General features: G+C 44.2%; 2 protein-coding genes across 2 annotated transcripts in view; both read right to left on the bottom strand.

The window, feature by feature from the left end:
- Positions 1-7,392, bottom strand: part of cabp1a (calcium binding protein 1a) — a 42,339-nt gene extending 34,947 nt beyond the window's left edge. The window contains exon 1 of the mRNA XM_060930641.1: positions 7,156-7,392. The gene's annotated coding sequence lies outside the window, so the exon portion shown is untranslated. The remainder of the gene's footprint in view (positions 1-7,155) is intronic.
- A 754-nt stretch (positions 7,393-8,146) lies between these two features.
- On the bottom strand, positions 8,147-17,761 carry asphd2 (aspartate beta-hydroxylase domain containing 2). The gene is made up of 6 exons (XM_060931073.1): positions 17,561-17,761; positions 17,230-17,298; positions 14,169-14,729; positions 13,349-13,810; positions 12,387-12,500; positions 8,147-11,616 (listed from the first exon to the last, which is right to left on the bottom strand). Exons 3-6 carry the CDS (start codon positions 14,515-14,517, stop codon positions 11,507-11,509), a joined length of 1,035 nt encoding a protein of 344 aa, XP_060787056.1. The 5' UTR covers positions 14,518-14,729; positions 17,230-17,298; positions 17,561-17,761; the 3' UTR covers positions 8,147-11,506.
- Between the last annotated feature and the right edge of the window lie 2,329 nt (positions 17,762-20,090).

Here is a 20,090-nt window from a genome sequence, read left to right as displayed (position 1 = left end):
TGTATGAGTGTGCAAGTGTGTGTATGAGTGTGTGTGTGTGAGGGTGTGTATGAGTGTGCAAGTGTGTGTGTGTGTGTGTGTGTGTGTGTGTGTGTGTGTGTGTGTGTGTGTGTGTGTGTGTGAGGGTGTGTATGAGTGTGCAAGTGTGTGTATGAGTGTGTGAGGGTGTGTATGAGTGTGCAAGTGTGTGTGAGGGTGTGTGATGGTGTGTATGAGTGTGTGATGGTGTGTATGAGTGTGCGAGTGTGTGTGAGGGTGTGTGATGGTGTGTATGAGTGTGTGATGGTGTGTATGAGTGTGCGAGTGTGTGTGAGGGTGTGTGATGGTGTGTATGAGTGTGTGATGGTGTGTATGAGTGTGCGAGTGTGTGTGAGGGTGTGTGATGGTGTGTATGAGTGTGTGAGGGTGTGTATGAGTGTGCGAGTGTGTGTGAGGGTGTGTGATGGTGTGTATGAGTGTGCGAGTGTGTGTGAGGGTGTGTGATGGTGTGTATGAGTGTGTGATGGTGTGTATGAGTGTGCGAGTGTGTGTGAGGGTGTGTGATGGTGTGTATGAGTGTGTGAGGGTGTGTATGAGTGTGCGAGTGTGTGTGAGGGTGTGTGATGGTGTGTATGAGTGTGTGATGGTGTGTATGAGTGTGCGAGTGTGTGTGAGGGTGTGTGATGGTGTGTATGAGTGTGTGAGGGTGTGTATGAGTGTGCGAGTGTGTGTGAGGGTGTGTGATGGTGTGTATGAGTGTGCGAGTGTGTGTGAGGGTGTGTGATGGTGTGTATGAGTGTGTGATGGTGTGTATGAGTGTGCGAGTGTGTGTGAGGGTGTGTGATGGTGTGTATGAGTGTGTGAGGGTGTGTATGAGTGTGCAAGTGTGTGTATGAGTGTGTGAGGGTGTGTATGAGTGTGTGAGGGTGTGTATGAGTGTGCAAGTGTGTGTATGAGTGTGTGAGGGTGTGTATGAGTGTGCAAGTGTGTGTGAGGGTGTGTGATGGTGTGTATGAGTGTGTGAGGGTGTGTATGAGTGTGCGAGTGTGTGTATGAGGGTGTGTGATGGTGTGTATGAGTGTGTGTGATGGTGTGTATGAGTGGGCAAGTGTGTGTATGAGTGTGTGAGATAAAGAACGAGCCTGTGAGTTAAAGTTACATCCCATTTTTCACATTATAGTTTTCTGTTTCTGTTGATTATCAATAAATCCATAACTCTTTAGCTCCCTCTTGTGTTACTGAAGATTTTACACAGAACCCTGGAACAGAACGGTTCACTTTTTTAAAGGTGTTTTCAAGTAGAACCCCTTTACAAAGCAAAAAAAAAAAAAAAACCTTTAACTGTCCAAAGCACCTCTGATTAACTCTTTATGTAAAAGAGCATGTTACTGTTTTGAACACACATGTACCAACATCACTGTCATATCATAAAATAACAAAGCAGAAGTTTAATTTTTAAAATATATATATATAAACTGTCCCTTTAAAGGGGAACTGAAGGCAAATTTTTTATGATCAAAATTCTATTTATCTCATTTTATTAAATATAGGAATGCATTTTTGATCGCTATTTTGTCGCTGCTGTAGCAAGTTCTGAGTGTTTGAAATACCGTATGCTCTGTAATATATCAGTCTATATGTCAAAGCAACGGCCGTAAGCAAGATTCGTTGAGACCTGTGCGAGACATCGTAGGACGGAAGTAAAACGTACAGCGGAAATCAAAGTCACCAACATCTGCCAACATTGTCAAAAGACGCGTGCGTTCTCTTTTGAATGCTGACTTAATCAAGCCGGAAGTTTTCCCTGTGTCCGAAATCGCTCCCTACTCGCTATATAGGGCACTATGTAGTGGGGACGCCATTTTGTAGTGCTGTCCAAAACCTTTGTGAGGATTATGTGGGAAATGCACTCAGTATAATATGGATTTATCACAAAAATACACGCATGTATTTATTATTTTGAAAACCCACCAGCCGCCTGATCTGGCACGTTTTAATTGTGCGACAGTAATGACGTAAATACCAGCGCAACGGACTCGTCCTTATTCTGTCATCTTTCCAACTCTTCTCTACTCCATGTTGGTTTGAAGTCGTATGGAATAATTTCCATGTCACGTATGTGAGGGAGGTGGATGTATGTGCAGAAGTATACAGTTTAATAAAGTGCAGAATATATACAGTGGTGCTTGAAAGTTTGTGAACCCTTTAGAATTTTCTATATTTCTGCATAAATATGACCTAAAACATCATCAGATTTTCACACAAGTCCTAAAAGTAGATAAAGAGAACCCAGTTAAACAAATGAGACAAAAATATTATACTTGGTCATTTATTTATTGAGAAAAATGATCCAATATTACATATCTGTGAGTGGCAAAAGTATGTGACCCTTTGCTTTCAGTATCTGGTGTGACCCCCTTGTGCAGCAATAACTGCAACTAAACGTTTGCGGTAACTGTTGATCAGTCCTGCACACCGGCTTGGAGGAATTTTAGCCCGTTCCTCCATACAGAACAGCTTCAACTCTGGGATGTTGGTGGGTTTCCTCACATGAACTGCTCGCTTCAGGTCCTTCCACAACATTTCCATTGGATTAAGGTCAGGACTTTGACTTGGTCATTCCAAAACATTCACTTTATTCTTCTTTAACCATTCTTTGGTAGAACGACTTGCGTGCTTAGGGTCGTTGTCTTGCTGCATGACCCACCTTCTCTTGAGATTCAGTTCATGGACAGATGTCCTGACATTTTCCTTTATAATTCGCTGGTATAATTCAGAATTCATTGTTCCATCAATGATGGCAAGCCGTCCTGGCCCAGATGCAGCAAAACAGGCCCAAACCATGATACTACCACCACCATGTTTCACAGATGGGATAAGGTTCTTATGCTGGAATGCAGTGTTTTCCTTTCTCCAAACATAACGCTTCTCATTTAAACCAAAAAGTTCTATTTTGGTCTCATCTGTCCACAAAACATTTTGCAATAGCCTTCTGGCTTGTCCACGTGATCTTTAGCAAACTGCAGATGAGCAGCCATATTCTTTTTGGAGAGCAGTGGCTTTCTCTTTGCAACCCTGCCATGCACACCATTGTTGTTCAGTGTTCTCCTGATGGTGGACTCATGAACATTAACATTAGCCAATGTGAGAGAGGCCTTCAGTTGCTTAGAAGTTACCCTGGGGTCCTTTGTGACCTTGCCAACTATTACACGCCTTGCTCTTGGAGTGATCTTTGTTGGTCGACCACTCCTGGGGAGGGTAACAATGGTCTTGAATTTCCTCCATTTGTACACAATCTGTCTGACTGTGGATTGGTGGAGTCCAAACTCTTTAGAGATGGTTTTGTAACCTTTTCCAGCCTGATGAGCATCAACAACGCTTTTTCTGAGGTCCTCAGAAATCTCCTTTGTTCATGGCATGATGCACTTCCACAAACATGTGTTGTGAAGATCAGACTTTGATAGATCCCTGTTCTTTAAATAAAACAGGGCGCCCACTCACACCTGATTGTCATCCCATTGATTGAAAACACCTGACTCTAATTTCACCTTCAAATTAACTGCTAATCCTAGGGGATCACATACTTTTGCCACTCACAGATATGTAATATTGGATCATTTTCCTCAATAAATAAATGACCAAGTATAATATTTTTGTCTCATTTGTTTAACTGGGTTCTCTTTATCTACTTTTAGGACTTGTGTGAAAATCTGATGATGTTTGAGGTCATATTTATGCAGAAATATAGAAAATTCTAAAGGGTTCACAAACTTTCAAGCACCACTGTATATATATATATATATATATATATATATATATATATATATATATATATATATATATATATATAGTGAGACAATATATACACAGGCAAACAATCCAAAACGGCAGGCGAGATCACAAACGAGAATACAGGCAAAAGGGTCAGTCGAGGCTCAAACAGGACATCAAAGGCTAAGCGAGGACAAGAACGAGAAACAGGCACAAGGATCGTGAAACAGGAAATCAAGACAACTATTAGAAAGGCTCAGTAATGCATACATGCGTATTGTAATACTTTGCAGTGCAAATGCATCAGCACAGTCCTTAAATAGGCAAACACATAGTTCCTTAATTGAGCTCAGGTGCGCCTTGTTCATGGCGCGCGTGCTGGAGTCCACTCGGCGCGCCTTCAGGTGCACACGCCACAGCGCGCAGGACTGACACTCCATCACTGATGAAGCTGGCAAATTTTGAAATTAATCTAAATTCGAATGATATGGCGATCTGGCCGCTGCGTAAACAGTTTTCAAAATGGCAGTGCTGACACTTCACGTTTTAAATTTTGCACAAGTCTCGCGAAGATCGTGCAGATAAGCGACGCCTACCGTGGACCAAACGAACTACATTCAACATGACTAAAAACCAAAAAGGCTGACAAGTGTAATATAATATGCCAATATGAGTCACGATATAAGGTTAATAAAACCAAAAATTTAATTGAATAAAACATTAATTAAGAAATAAAGCAAGTTTAAAAATGACTTCAGTTCCCCTTTAATATCTCTAATTATAATATTTGAGTATGTTAATTTTCTAAAAACATTATTCCCAAAATATTCTTGGTTTAATAGTTAAAATGTTTTTAGTGCATCAATTATAATGGTATATTATTTTAAATTAATGTTTAATATAATTTACAATATAATGTATCATTCTATAATATAGTTCATTTCATTTCTATACTGCATGAATGAATATATATGTACTCGGTCAACAGCAATGTTCAGGTAGGAGGTATGTGTTAAAATAACATCCACATGAACATCAGGACCCAAGGTTTCCCAGCAGAACATCACCCAGAGCATCACATGCCTCCACCAGCTTCCCTTCTTCTCATAGTGTATCCCAGTGCCATCTCTTCACCAGGTGAGTGACACACACGCACCCAGCCATCCACATGATGTAAAAGGAAACGTGATCCATCAGACTAGACCACCTTCTTCCATTGCTCCATGGTCCAGTTTTGATGCTCACGTGCCCATTGTAGGTCTTTCGGTGGTGTACAGGGGGTCAGCATGGTCACTCTGACTGATCTGCAACTACACAGCTCCAGACACAGCAAGCTGTGAGACACTGTGTGTTCTGACTCCTTTCTGTCAGAGCCAGCATTCACTTTTCCAGCAGTTTGTGCTACAGGAGCACTTCAGTGAGCCTTGGATGCCCATGACCCTATCGCCCGTTCACCGGTTCTCCTTCCTTGGACCACTTTTGTTCAGTACTAACCACTGCACACTGGGAACACCCCCACAGGATGGGCCATTTTGGAGATGTTCAGACCCAGTCATCTCGCCATCACAATGTGGCCCTTGTCAGAGTCACTCAGATTCTTACACTCGCCCATTTTTCCTGCTTCCAACACATGAACTTCAAGAATTGACTGTTCCCTCACTACATAATATACCACACCCCTTTTACAGGTGCCATTGTAACGACATAATCACATGAGTTTTACACGTCACCTGTCAGCGGTTTTGATGTTATGCCTGATCAATGTGTTTATATACTGTATAGTATATTTTTATCGTTCATTCTTCTTCACTGTAAATGTACAACAAAGTGATATTATACATTTTCATAGATGGTGAAATGATTTAATGGACATTATTTTCATATATTTATACTGAAGTATTTACAATACGTTTATACTATTGTCATGTGTATAGTTACAATTGTTTAATCATATGTTTCTTTTTTTTCCCAAATTTATATTTTATATATTTATTTGTGATCTGCACTCATTATCTCCGGGGTTGTGTGATTATGATTTTCGCTTCAATGTATCTTAATCATCTGTAGTGATGGAGTCATTTTGCATCAGTTGTATCTTGTACAAGCCCCGCCCACTTTCAGTGGTGCATGATGGGACAGGTGAGTGCACACAGGGTCAATGCTTCAGGTGATGTTTCCCTGTTGTTCACTATCTGCAGTTTGAGTCGTTCATATTATTGTGTAAGACTGTAGCTTATGCAAAGTATGTGTGTGTGTGTGTGTGTGTGTGTGTGTGTGTGTGTTATGCAATAAGTTTTATTTTAGCAACCGATTTTGCAGCCAGTACAAATTCTGCTGCTGGTGATTTCAACTCTCAAATCCCAGTCAGCAGGTAGAGGAAGAGAAGAAGCTGTGTCCATGTCCACATCGCAGTCAGGGTTCAGTATGCGACGCTATCTTACAAAAACAGATGCTGATAATGTTCCCAGGAACCTCATTTACATAACAGCTGTACATCTCAGTCAGGTTCTAGTTTACTGCAGTGTGTGTTTCAGTATAGGGTGATTTCACACACACACACACACACACACACACACACACACACACACACACACACACTCCTGCACCAGTGATCATCCTCCATTTTATCATAGTCAGTACCAGAAATGCTGAACTGTGACGTGTTAAGAACCCTGATGGCACCTGGTGCCATGAACTGTAATGTAAATGCAGTGTGACTGAGGAGAAAACACTGTCAGTGCTTTATTCACCTCAAAACAAATGAACATTTGGAAACTGTGTCTTTCACGGGGACCTGATGACCATCAGAATAAAATTAGAAAAGCCATCAGGCATCATTAGGAACCACACATTACATTAAACTACCATCACAGATCATCAGAAACACATTAAACCTCATTAAAAACTCGCAGAAATCTCAAATGGTTTATAACAGCAGGTCAGCACACAACATGGCCTCCCTCCTCTCTCTCTCTCTCACAGACATACACACACCTTCATGTGAATATAAACTCACTGATCCCACTAACAGCATGTTTTGGAGGTAGGAGGAAACTGGAGAACCCAGAAGAACCTCACATGGACACAATGAGAGCATGCATAGACAGTAACCTAAGCTTTAGCTAGCTTTCTGAGCAGCTTTCTAGTTTAACATCACTATTAGAAAATGAACCAACATGCTAATATCAAGTTTCTCACCAACACCTAGTAGCCAGTTATTTACCTGTCTTGATAATAAGTTAACACTAATAGTCAAAAGAGTTTAGAGTTTATATGCCTTATGTAGCTGAAGCTAGAAAATGCACCAACATGAGAGTATGAAGTTAGCTTCACGCAAAGTGCATTCCAGCGACAGTAACTAGCTCAGGGAGGAACAACGTTTAAAAAAAAACAAGCTCCACTCACCCGCTGTTTGAACCAATGAATTTCTTTCTATCTGCGAGATTGAGCTGCTCTCAGAGTGCAGGAGGTGGAGGAGGCATTAATGTGTAAAATGGAGCCACATATTGCAGTGTTTTGTCCTCAGAGCCTATCTCATCTCATCTCATCTCATCTCATCTCATCTCATCTCATTATCTCTAGCCGCTTTATCCTGTTCTACAGGGTCGCAGGCAAGCTGGAGCCTATCCCAACTGACTACGGGCGAAAGGCGGGGTACACCCTGGACAAGTTGCCAGGTCCCTCAGAGCCTATATTTATGAGAAATTTGAAAGATCAATTTCACAGTTTTTTCAAAAACCTTGTTGATTTATAACAAGCTGTTTTATCTATATGTATTAACCCTGAACACTTTAGAGGTTAACAAAAGAAAAGGGAAATAAAAGAATAGTGGAATGTGGTTGGGAGTTAAATAAATAAATAAAAATTTTTTTTTACTGCTGTTCGCCACTAGAGGGCATCAGAGACAGCCATCCATCCACCCATTATCTGTAGCCGCTTATCCTGTTCCACAGGGTTGCGGGCGGGTTGGAACCTATCCCAGCTGACTATGGGTGAGAGGCAGGATTCACAGCTGGCTAAGTCGCCAGATCATCACAGGGCGACACATAGACACAGACAACCATTCACACTCACATTCACACCTACGCTCAATTTAGAGTCACCAGTTAACCTAACCTGCATGTCTTTGGACTGTGGGGGAAACCGGAGCACCCGGAGGAAACCCACGCGGACACGGGGAGAACATGCAAACTCCGCACAGAAAGGCCCTCGCCGGCCACGGGGCTCGAACCCAGGACCTTCTTGCTGTGAGGCGACAGCGCTAACCACTACACCACTGTGCTGTGCATGAGAGACATTTTAGCTTAAATTTACACACTCAAGTACAGTCACTGGTTTATCAAATAAAAACAGAGAGCTTGCACGTGTGCACGCACACACACACACACACACAAGGTTGTACAATCAGCTCTTTATTAAACACACATCATCATCTCTCAGCTGTAGCAAAAATCACATCTAGGAAACACAGAAAGTCAGAACTTCAGCATAAAACCCGTCACACGCTCGGCTGCAAAAGTCACACGACGCTAGAAAAAAAGCCACCGATTACGATACGGCGTGTCCCGATCAGTTCGGGTCCTTACAAAAGGAATGTACGAGTAGCACAGAACGAACGAAGCGGTCGACCACTGAAGCGTCTGAATGAGCTGAAAGTGCTGCGTTTGTTTATATCGATACTGTAAACTTCAAAGTGTGCTTCTGTACAAGACACTGCGTTCAAACACAGTCGTGTGTCATTGTGTTCACGAGAAGGTTCTCATGGTGTAGGACACAAAAGTTCAGAGCAAGCAGCTGTTGGTTGCATTCGTTTTTCTTTAAATAAGCCAGATCACATTATTCCTCTTGGCGGCTGATGCTCAGTGTAACTACAGAGTGATTTTAGCCATCTGGAGTGTTTTTTCAACAATTTACCCACACATCTGAGGTAAACGTTGATGTTCCAACTGTCACTGTGTACTTTTTAGCTAGCTAAATCACTAGCCTTAGCCATTAGCTAGCTCATACACTGTGTCTGTAACATACTGTTTCTTTTAAGCATCATCCCACTGAAAACACCGGTTCACGAGTTCGCCTTGAACACAACTAGAAATACAAAGCGCTTCAAAGTGGCGCAAAAATTGATCGGAATATTAAAGAGAAAGTTAGCAGGCTTTGGTGCTGCTGCTAGTGCTTTACCTCATCCAACTGATTTATTTTTACGCTATCTGCTCCTGTGTTTCAATACTGTTTGTCCACTTGCCCTACTGACTTAAAAACCCAAAGACATACAAGTTTATTACATGCCAGGAAATGTAGCTGAATTGATTTCCTCAGAAAAACCTCGCTAAGTTGCTAGCATGGCAACTAACTACAGTTTGCTAAATTGTACAACCTTAATTAGAAACGTTTTAAAGTGACCAAGGATATTTGTGTGATATTTATACATAGTTACATTGGTTTATTGAGTGGCTAGCTAAACAACTAGCATACTGACTAGCTTGTGTGCTAATTATGAACAATTCTTAGTTCTGTTCAGGTAAATAATCAAGTGTATAAGGATAAAGTGCACAATTTGGGATGGAGCCAAAGGGAAGTGGACGAGGAGTGAGTGTGTTAAACAGCATTATAGCACAGTCTTTACGTCACACCAGCGTGTGTATAAACACTACATAAACAGGTCGTAAAGATGTCGTTAGCGTCAGTGCGACGTTGTTTACTGTCCTTCTGACATGGAGAGAAAATACAGAATATATTTATATTTTTAGATATGTACATTTTCCATCCATGCCAGAATGTTAAAAAAATGCACCGTGAACGCTTTTGACCTGAAAAGTGCTATACATTCATACTTTCATAAGTTTGTACACCCTGGCCTGGACATTTAATAAACACTTAGACTGGATCCGATCTGTAAACATTTATGTACAGAAAATGTGCAAGAAATATTGTTCACCTCAGACCCGTCACTCTCACTCTCTCTCTCTCTGTCTTTCAGCAGTAATGATGCAGTCGTGTGCTCATGTCTTCACTGCTTATATACAGAAAATATCCCAATGTCAGTCTGATTGTTTACTTTAGCTGTTTTACTGCCTGTTATTCATCTCTCTCTCTCTTCACATGCAGTGCATCTCAATCTATTTCTCTCTTTTTCCTCACTCTTCTACATCTTCCTTTCTTCTTTATCAGGACACCAGACCATGAGGCTTCATCAGCATGCATGTGTATAAAAGTTTAACTGCTGTGCGTGTCGTGGGGGTGGTTTTTTAATTGCTGTCACATGGTTATTATTATTATTTTTTTATAATCACCTTCTCTGACATTTTTACGCCCTGTTCACACGGAACAGATATTTTAGAAAATGTAGTTTTTTCATTCTGTGTTTTGAAAAGCTGGAGAAATCTGTACATTCTCAGTGTTTTTACATCTTGTGTTGGTTGCACGTGTCATGACTCGTGATCAGGATGTCTCTTTGTGCTCTGAAATGTATTTGCTATCGTCTTTGCAGTTTATTTCCACGTCGTGTGGAGGAGACCGAGTCAGACTGGAGTGAATCCACGCAGATTTAGGATAAGATCCTGGAGAAGCCGCTGTATTCGAGAGGAACCTTTAGTTCCACCTCACTGCCAGTGTCACTCGTATCAATCTTCGCGTTTGCCATTGCATTTAAAAATGTGTTCAGGTTGATTTTTTTCTGCATTTCTCCTTCCCTGATGCTGTTCTTGAGGTTTTGATGTGATCATGTGAACGCTTCCAAACGGTTTGTGTGTTCGTGTGGATGGAGAGATTTTCGGATGAGAAATCTTTTTTTTTATAAAATAAGTTTTAAAAATGTGTGTATATGGATATAAGCGACGCTGATGAGGATAAAACAATTCGTGAAGATGAAATAAATAAAGTAAATGAGTGTGTGATCAATGGCTAATTCGTGTCCTGATGCACTCCTCTACTTTATCCTTCTCTCTTTCCCATCATTTTTGAACAGACTGGACCACGAGGCATCAGGAAACACTCGTGTACAAAAACTGTGCTTTCACTAACACTACAGCGCCTCTTCTCTTTTTCTTCCTTCCTTCCTTTCATTTTGTTTTCTTTGACCAAATACTGAAAAACTAGAAAACACTTATGTACAGAAAAAGGTGCACATGTAACGATTTCCCTCAGTTCTCTTTCTCATCTCTCTCTCCATCATCATTTACTCTCTCTCTCTCTCTCTCTCTCTGATGAGAGAGTGACTTGCATAAATCTGTATAAATATGAGCGGTTTGTCCTCCTCACTGCTCTGTTACTCGTCCCTCTGCTGGCGTTTCTCTCTCTGTGACGCTTCATCAGGAAATCTGCATGTGCAGAAAAATGTGCATTAAGTTGTTCACTCTTCAATCTATCCATCCTTCAATCCATCCATCTTTCTACTTTTCTACCACAGAGAGACTGATTTGTGAAAATCTATTTACATAAAAAGTGTAATTTGGGTTTTTTCCACTTCACTTCTGTCTCACTGTTCTGTTACTCATTTCTCTCTCTCTGTCTTTCTGTTTATCGCTGAATCTGTCCATCTCTCTCTCTCTCTCTCTCTCTGTCTTTCTCTCTCTCATTTCAGGAGAGACTGAACTGTGACGCTTCATAAGGAAACACCTATGTACAGTAAAATGTGAAAGTTATCAGCTTCACTTCACTGTTATTACTCATTTATCTTTATCTATCCCTCATTCCACCCCTCTTCTCTCTCTCTCTCTCTCCATCCATCGCTTTCGCTCTCTCCATCTCTCGCTCCATCTCAGCGTCCCGGGGTGAAGATGTAGTCGAGTGCCTGTCTCTCAGCTGCTGCTACGTTTGGATGCCACAAATCCACCATGAACACGACACGGGGTCCGTCTTCTGGAGCACCTGATCTCACACACACACACACACACACACACACACACACACACACACACACACACACACACACACAGATGAAGGTACAGGAACCAGAACCAGGACAGTGACTACATTGATACTAAAACATTTACACGACACGACTGAACGGTTTTGTTTTAAAGACTGTGATCTCGACACTTAAAGGCCTGAAGTAGATTTCTGTGACAAACACACGAATATTAATTTCTTTTCAACGCCAACAACAGCACTGACTTCTCACTCTCTCGTGTCTCTCGTGTTAAATGTGATTTAATAAAAGGCAGCGGCGAAGCAGAAAGGATTCAGCCTTGATTTAAAAGAACTGAAAGCTGCAGGGACTTTGTATTGATTAATGTGTGAAATGCGCTCAGTATAATATGGATTTATCACAAAAACACACGCACGTATTTATTATTTTGAAACCCACCAGCCGACTGATCCGGCACGTTTTAATTGTGCGACAGTAATGACGTAAATACCAGCACGACGGACTAGTGTCCAAAAGCGTTTTTACATTTTACCAATGAGCTCACTGTATAGTCCTCTATAGAGTAATCCCCTATATACGGAGTAGGGAGGAGTGAACGAGTGAGCGATCTTGGACACGGGGCAGGTCGGACCCAGTGTGTACACTCAGTGTGTGGAGATCGCACACATTCATTTTTGACATCACAATTTCCTGTTATATCAGGCATATAAAGGCCATAACCTGTGCTACTGAGGTCTACAGTGATTGTGTGTGTGTGTGCGTGCCTCACCATCATGGAAGGCTGTGTGGAGGAACGAGTCGTCAAACAGCAGACAGTTTCCCTCAGACCAACACTGCGGCTCCCCGCCTACCACCAATTCACAGTGAGGAGGCACCTTCAGCCCTAAACACACACACACATTATACACACATGCACACACCTTACATACAGATCTGCACATCAACTCCCACACCTTTCTCCTGACAAAATTACACACAAGCATTATCAGTAACAATTACTGACCTGCTCTGTGTGTGTGTGTGTGTGTGTGTGTGTGTGTGTGTGTGTGTGTGTACTTGCTACATATTGAGGACTGGAATATGTTTTGTACCACCAGAGTGAGGACATTTGTGGGACGTGAGGACATTTTGTCCGGTCCTCAGTTCTTCACAGGGCTGTTTGATAGTTAAGACTCAGTTTTAGGGATCAGGTTTGAATGAGGTTGAGGTCAGCCTAAGGGGTGGGGTTAAGAGGTGAGGTTAGGGTAAGGGGTGGGGTTAGGGTAAGGGGTGGGGTTAGGGTAAGGGGTGGGAGTAAGGGGTGGGGGTAAGGAGTTAGGATAAGGGGTGGGTTAGGGTAAGGGGTGGAGTTAAGCATTTAGTTGTGATGGTAAAGGGCTCAGGAATGTATTTTGTCATTGAGTCCCCACAAAGATAGAAGTACAAGAACGTGTGTGTTGAAATGGTAACTCAGTGTGTGTATATAATAAATCATCTACCCAAAACCAGGCTGTGCAAGTGAACCAGTAACACACTTTCACCGTTGTGTGTGTGTGTGTCTCTCTCTCTCTCTCTCTCTCTCTTACACACACACACACACACACACACACACGAGCACATTAAAAAAATGAGAATCCAAACTACAGCTGATCTACTAACACCCTTTCTCTGCCCTCTCTTTCTCACACACACACACACACACACACACACACACACACACACACACACACACACGTGCGGTGCGAGTCTCACCCAGGTGGCAGCGCAGGCGGACGTTGGTGGGTCCGTAGTGCTCAGTGATGGTGGCTCCGGGGCTGATGACGGAGAAGCAGGCGTTTCCGAACACGTTGTTGGTGATGAAGGTGCGCAGTTGTCCCAGGACCCTCCACGTACGCGGGCAGCGGCGAGCGTTCAGCGCCAGCGTCGTGCCCTGGTTCACCAGGTAGAAGGTCCACCAGTGTCCCCGTGGCGTGCTGTTAGCCTTCCAGCCGGGCGCGAGGGGCGGGGGCGTGCGGTACACGCTCTCAAACTCAGCCAGCAGTGCAGGGAAACTTCTCTCCAGCAGCTCCACATCATGCTTCTGAGCTTCACGAGAGAAAAACGGAGCCGACGGAAGATCGGGCAGGAAAAACACCTCCGCCTTCTGGATGGATGGACGATTACACAGACGATACCGGTCCTGTTCACGCACACCTTTATACACACGCCCCATACCTGTAGATTCATAAACAACAACAACGACAATAATAATAATCAGTTTATACTTCCAAAATAAAACAACGGCAAAATAAATCAATAAACACATTTGAAAAATGTTCAGAGAGTAATGTCACAAATATAAATTAAATACAAAAAACAGTTATATATAAAAAGCTCAAATAAAAAGCGAGTATTTAACCTGTTTACTAAACATTAAATTATAAGCAATAAATAAAACAGTATATAATATATATAAATTATATATATACACACACATTACACAGATATAGAAGTAAAAATAGTTTAAAATACTTAATGTTTTGTAATTGCAAGATATTTGCTGTAAATATAATACAACGTAACACACACAGACCTGCCCATGTGTAGCGTTTAGCGTAGTCCTGTAGATTGTGATAAAGTCGTTGATTAAATCCATCGCCGGGCCGTGAGCACCGGAAACACTCGGGTGATTGACAGTACGCAAATCCGTTCAGCTCCTCCTCACTGGCCCCACCCCCTGTTCTGACTCCACCCAGTGTAGGGCGGAGTTTTGCTGATGAGAGTTCAGGAGGGCTGGAGCGAGACTCAGGTGTGTAGGAGGCATGTTCACAGCCCACACGGTAACAGTACCATATAAACAGCACAGCTAAACAGAGCACTGTGCCCAAAGCCCCGCCCTCGCACTCCCGCACGGCCTGCACCCAGTCCCGCATCCAATCCATTTCTCTCTCTCTCTCGTTCTCTCTCTCACTCACTCACACACACGCTCTGATCTTCTCGATGTGGGATCTGTCAATCACACACACCAGGAGCCTCCAATCTTCTGTCTGGTTTCCTTAACAGTGTGTTCATGCTGGAGCAGAAGAAGTAAGTGTGTGTGTGTGTGTGTGTGTGTGTATGCGTCCAGATGTTTCAGGATTTCACCACAACGCACCTGGAGGGGATAAGATACATTTTAGAGTGACAGAACACACACACCTGTCTCCCTCTGACAGCTCAGTACTGTTCCTACACCACCCACACACACTGCTGTTGAAGGACCAAGCTGGATAAAAATAAAACCCCCAGATGTCATCAACGAGCTGAGACGGTGTTTGAAATTCACTTCTTTAATTTTCTTTAGTACTCGAGCTACGATGCTAATGTCGCTAACAAGTCACCTGAAATCTTCTGTTCTGTACACACACCTCCCAAAAACTCCTTGATCCAACCCCCTTCATCCTTCGCCCCCTATAGCAGATCTGTGGGGTCCAAGCACCCTCTGTAAACAGCACCCCCCAGTGGCCAGGTCAAATTTCTTCAGAGGTGTGCAGGTCCTAATGTTCTCGCAAGGGTTCGTTTTCATGCACTGGAACCAGAGACTATCGGCAAAACCGTGGCAACCAAAGGAAACAGTGTTTTGTCTATTTGAACGGAACACTTGGAGCTGCTGCGTTTCCTTTAAGAGTTTTTCACTACATTCACACTGCAAGGCTTAATGCTCAATTCTGATTTTTTTGTGAAATCCGATTTTTTTGTGAGGTCGTTCACATTAACAAATATATGCGACTTGTATGTGATCCTCAGTATGAACGAAAAGCGACCTAAAAGTGTTCCGCACGCGCATTGCAGGATACGACGACGTCACACGCAGTGAGCATGGCCAGTGTTTACGGAAGTAACCTAAGGTTTCCTGTGTATGACAGTAGCCAGCATGGAGTACCTGGCGATGATGCAGTTGTTGTTGCGATGGAGCCAGAACATGCACAATAGCCTGATGTTAAGGAGGAGGTTGAGAAGGAAGAGGGCAAGGGGTTTGGCTCGGGCGTTCTGCGGGGTAGTGACTGCAACCTCCGTTCAAAGGAACGTGTGGGTGCGGAGTCACATTGATGTCATGCTCCATGTTGTTGTAACTTTTTTTGAGAGACCCGCCGCCTACTTCAGCGCAGAATAGTGACATTTGTGGCTTGTTGATGACGTGTAAGTCGGATGAATGCGACCTGGCGGTTCAGACTGAAGTCGCATATGAAAAGATCCGATAGGAATCGGAATTAGGACCACATATCCAAACGGCCTGGGTCGGATTTGAAAAAATCGGATCTGTGTCGTTCATATTGTCAATAAAAGATCGGATACAGGTCACATATGGGTGAAAAGATCGGATTTGAGTCACTTCAGCCTGCAGTGTGAACGTAGTGGAAGTGAGCTGCTAAACTGAACCAAAGCACAGAGCTGTAGCTCTGCAGAAATGCCATGAATTCTGGAGCTTCAGACAGACAAGTACAAAAAAAGAAAAAAAAATACTGGATGTGATACACAAACTGTTTAAACTCGTTATTTCTGCTCAGGTGAGTTGTGTGACTTCGATGTGCAATAAATGTTTGAAAAGGACGTTTTCAGACCGACACAAGCCCCGCACAACATTTCTTCTGCTTTTTGGTTCAAATAGCAAACAAATCAAAAGAATCAATTTCATACTGATTCAGATTTGACTCACAGAGTAACAGGTGTGAACGCACTCGGGGACTCGGCTCGAGGTTTTCGAAGTAAAGACTCGAAGATCTGAAGAAGGTTGTGCTCATCGCCTCCAAAAGTCAAGAAACGTCACCATGTCAGTGTGTGAGACAGGGAGAGAAGACACTGAGCACTGGACACGGTTTGAGAGACAGATTTACACTAAAGGTTTGCAGTGAGATGTTAGCAACATTAGCATTGTAGCTTCAGTATCAAACAAACACAAGACGCCAAACATGTTGGTAAAGTGGGAGGGGCAACGGGGACGCTTCATTTTTGGCTAAACTTCTCCTTTAATATGGAGCACTTGATTTTTTTTGCTCTTGCTCTCTCTCTCTCTCACACACACAGCTGCAGAGAAGCATTTGAAATTCCATTGTTGTGCACACCTCTGCAATGAACTGTGTAAAACCATGAGTCATGTTTAAACGCGCTCTCTCTCTCTCTCTCTCTCTCTCTCGCCATCCTTTCTCTCCCTCAAGCCCAAATTTTCCAAATGCTTCTCATCTTTTCTCATGTCTTCTCTCCTCTTCCTCTCTCTCCTTCTCCCATCCCTCTCTCCACCACTCTCCTTCTTTCTCCATCTCTTTCTTTTTATCCCAAATTCTCTCTATTCTTCCCTCCTTCTCTTCCTCTCCCCTCTCTTGTTCTCACACTTTAACCTTTATCCTGAATTGTCTCCATCCTTTCTGCCCTTCTTTCCCCCTCCTTCTCTGTCTCAATCTTTCCCTACTTTTCATTTTCTACTTCTGTTTCTGTTCCTTATTCTCTCTCCCTCCATTATTCTCTCCTCCCAACCTTGTTTTCCTCCACTTTCCTTTCCCCATGTTTTCTCCCTCCTTCATCATCACCACTATCCCTTCCTCCCTCTACCACTCCAACCATCTTTCTCTTTCTCTCCATCCTCCTCCCTTTCCCACTTTTTCTCCCGCCATCATTACCGGGGTCAGTCTCTCTCTTCATTGCCGTATGGACAGAGCGCTGTCGTTCGTCCTCCATTAACAGGGCAGCTGATGGACAGAGACAGACAGAGAGAGAGAGAGAGAGAGAGAGAGAGAGAGAGAGAGAGTATATTCAGATTCTCTGCAGTCTGTGTGTGATACACACACACACACACACACACACATATATAATCATCACCAATGATCAATACTACTACTACCAATGAATCAATAATAATAATAATCCAAAGCACGCGTCTGAGAGTGTATTCCTGCATTAATAACACATTCCTGAAGTGTAATAAAGTATAAACAGTGTGTGTGTCCCCACCTGTCCTGCTGCACGGATAATAAACCCCGCAGTGCCACACCAAACCGCGACTATTCACCACTAACCGCGCGTCTCTGACCCTCCGCGGCGTTTTCACTAATAATCCGGGTGTTTCTGGTCCTGCAGCTGCGTGATGAAGGAGCCGCAGCAGAAACACGCAGCCGTTTGCGGGGAGACAGAAACCGAGCGCCTCCCTGACCGAGAACCACAAATCCCATGATGCACTGCGCGCACAGGAGACTTCCCCACCGAGAGACATTTCAATTAAAACATACAACAGAAACAAAACGACTGATTTTGTCATTTCTTTCTGGCGTTTTATCAGCACGTTAGTTTTATAAATGTGTAAAACTGCGGCAGAATTATGGAATTATTCCACACACTGACATTAAAAACATGTGTTTACGCTTCGGCGCGCGCTGGAAACAACGGCAGCAAAATGGCGGCTGTAGTTTTTACAGCGTAAATAAAACACAGCCCTGTTTATTCACACTGGGGTTAGTGTTTACGGGCTGAACTACAAAGCTGTGCGTAAAAACTGTTGGGAACGAAGTGACATTATATTTTTCTACGATTCAACAGTTGTTGATGGTAAAAGTTAATTAATGGTTTGTTAGTTTATCATTTACTACAGGGACCTAGTTCCGGGTTTTGAGCACGTGACCACGTCACAGCCCAGGACGCTCGCGTCTCACAACACGTCACTAACGGCCAAAAGTTTCCCTGCGGGTTTTCTCCACGCGCTGAGGACTCTGCCTCAACCCTCTGCCTCAACCACATACTGAGGACTCTGCCTCAACCCTCTGCCTCAACCACATACTGAGGACTCTGCCTCAACCCTCTGCCTCAACCACACACTGAGGACTCTGCCTCAACCCTCTGCCTCAACCACACACTGAGGACTCTGCCTCAACCCTCTGCCTCAACCACACACTGAGGACTCTGCCTCAACCCTCTGCCTCAACCACACACTGAGGACTCTGCCTCAATCCTCTGCCTCAACCACACACTGAGGACTCTGCCTCAATCCTCTGCCTCAACCACACACTGAGGACTCTGCCTCAACCCTCTGCCTCAACCACACACTGAGGACTCTGCCTCAACCCTCTGCCTCAACCACACACTGAGGACTCTGCCTCAATCCTCTGCCTCAACCACACACTGAGGACTCTGCCTCAATCCTCTGCCTCAACCACACACTGAGGACTCTGCCTCAATCCTCTGCCTCAACCACACACTGAGGACTCTGCCTCAATCCTCTGCCTCAACCACACACTGAGGACTCTGCCTCAACCACACACTGAGGACTCTGCCTCAACCCTCTGCCTCAACCACACACTGAGGACTCTGCCTCAACCCTCTGCCTCAACCACACACTGAGGACTCTGCCTCAATCCTCTGCCTCAACCACACACTGAGGACTCTGCCTCAATCCTCTGCCTCAACCACACACTGAGGACTCTGCCTCAATCCTCTGCCTCAACCACACACTGAGGACTCTGCCTCAATCCTCTGCCTCAACCACACACTGAGGACTCTGCCTCAACCACACACTGAGGACTCTGCCTCAACCACACACTGAGGACTCTGCCTCAACCCTCTGCCTCAACCACACACTGAGGACTCTGCCTCAACCCTCTGCCTCAACCACACACTGAGGACTCTGCCTCAATCCTCTGCCTCAACCACACACTGAGGACTCTGCCTCAATCCTCTGCCTCAACCACACACTGAGGACTCTGCCTCAATCCTCTGCCTCAACCACACACTGAGGACTCTGCCTCAATCCTCTGCCTCAACCACACACTGAGGACTCTGCCTCAACCACACACTGAGGACTCTGCCTCAACCCTCTGCCTCAACCACACACTGAGGACTCTGCCTCAATTCTCTGCCTCAACCACACACTGAGGACTCTGCCTCAACCACACACTGAGGACTCTGCCTCAACCCTCTGCCTCAACCACACACTGAGGACTCTGCCTCAACCCTCTGCCTCAACCACACACTGAGGACTCTGCCTCAATCCTCTGCCTCAACCACACACTGAGGACTCTGCCTCAATCCTCTGCCTCAACCACACACTGAGGACTCTGCCTCAACCACACACTGAGGACTCTGCCTCAATCCTCTGCCTCAACCACACACTGAGGACTCTGCCTCAATCCTCTGCCTCAACCACACACTGAGGACTCTGCCTCAATCCTCTGCCTCAACCACACACTGAGGACTCTGCCTCAACCACACACTGAGGACTCTGCCTCAACCACACACTGAGGACTCTGCCTCAATCCTCTGCCTCAACCACACACTGAGGACTCTGCCTCAACCACACACTGAGGACTCTGCCTCAACCCTCTGCCTCAACCACACACTGAGGACTCTGCCTCAATCCTCTGCCTCAACCACACACTGAGGACTCTGCCTCAATCCTCTGCCTCAACCACACACTGAGGACTCTGCCTCAACCACACACTGAGGACTCTGCCTCAACCCTCTGCCTCAACCACACACTGAGGACTCTGCCTCA

This window comes from Neoarius graeffei, chromosome 10 (genome assembly GCF_027579695.1).
Source record: "Neoarius graeffei isolate fNeoGra1 chromosome 10, fNeoGra1.pri, whole genome shotgun sequence".
Classification (NCBI taxonomy): Eukaryota; Metazoa; Chordata; class Actinopteri; order Siluriformes; family Ariidae; genus Neoarius; species Neoarius graeffei.
Note: the sequence above shows the minus strand (reverse complement) of the source record. Positions and strands in the feature narration are given on the sequence as shown.

Excerpts from the sequence above, each read along its gene's own strand:
- asphd2 (XM_060931073.1), bottom strand. The coding sequence starts at position 14,517 with ATGGATTGGATGCGGGACTGGGTGCAGGCCGTGCGGGAGTGCGAGGGC. Across the intron at positions 13,811-14,168 it reads TAAACGCTACACATGGGCAG|GTATGGGGCGTGTGTATAAA; the intron begins GTCTGTGTGTGT and ends ATGAATCTACAG. Across the intron at positions 11,617-12,386 it reads CCACACAGCCTTCCATGATG|GTGCTCCAGAAGACGGACCC; the intron begins GTGAGGCACGCA and ends GTGTGAGATCAG.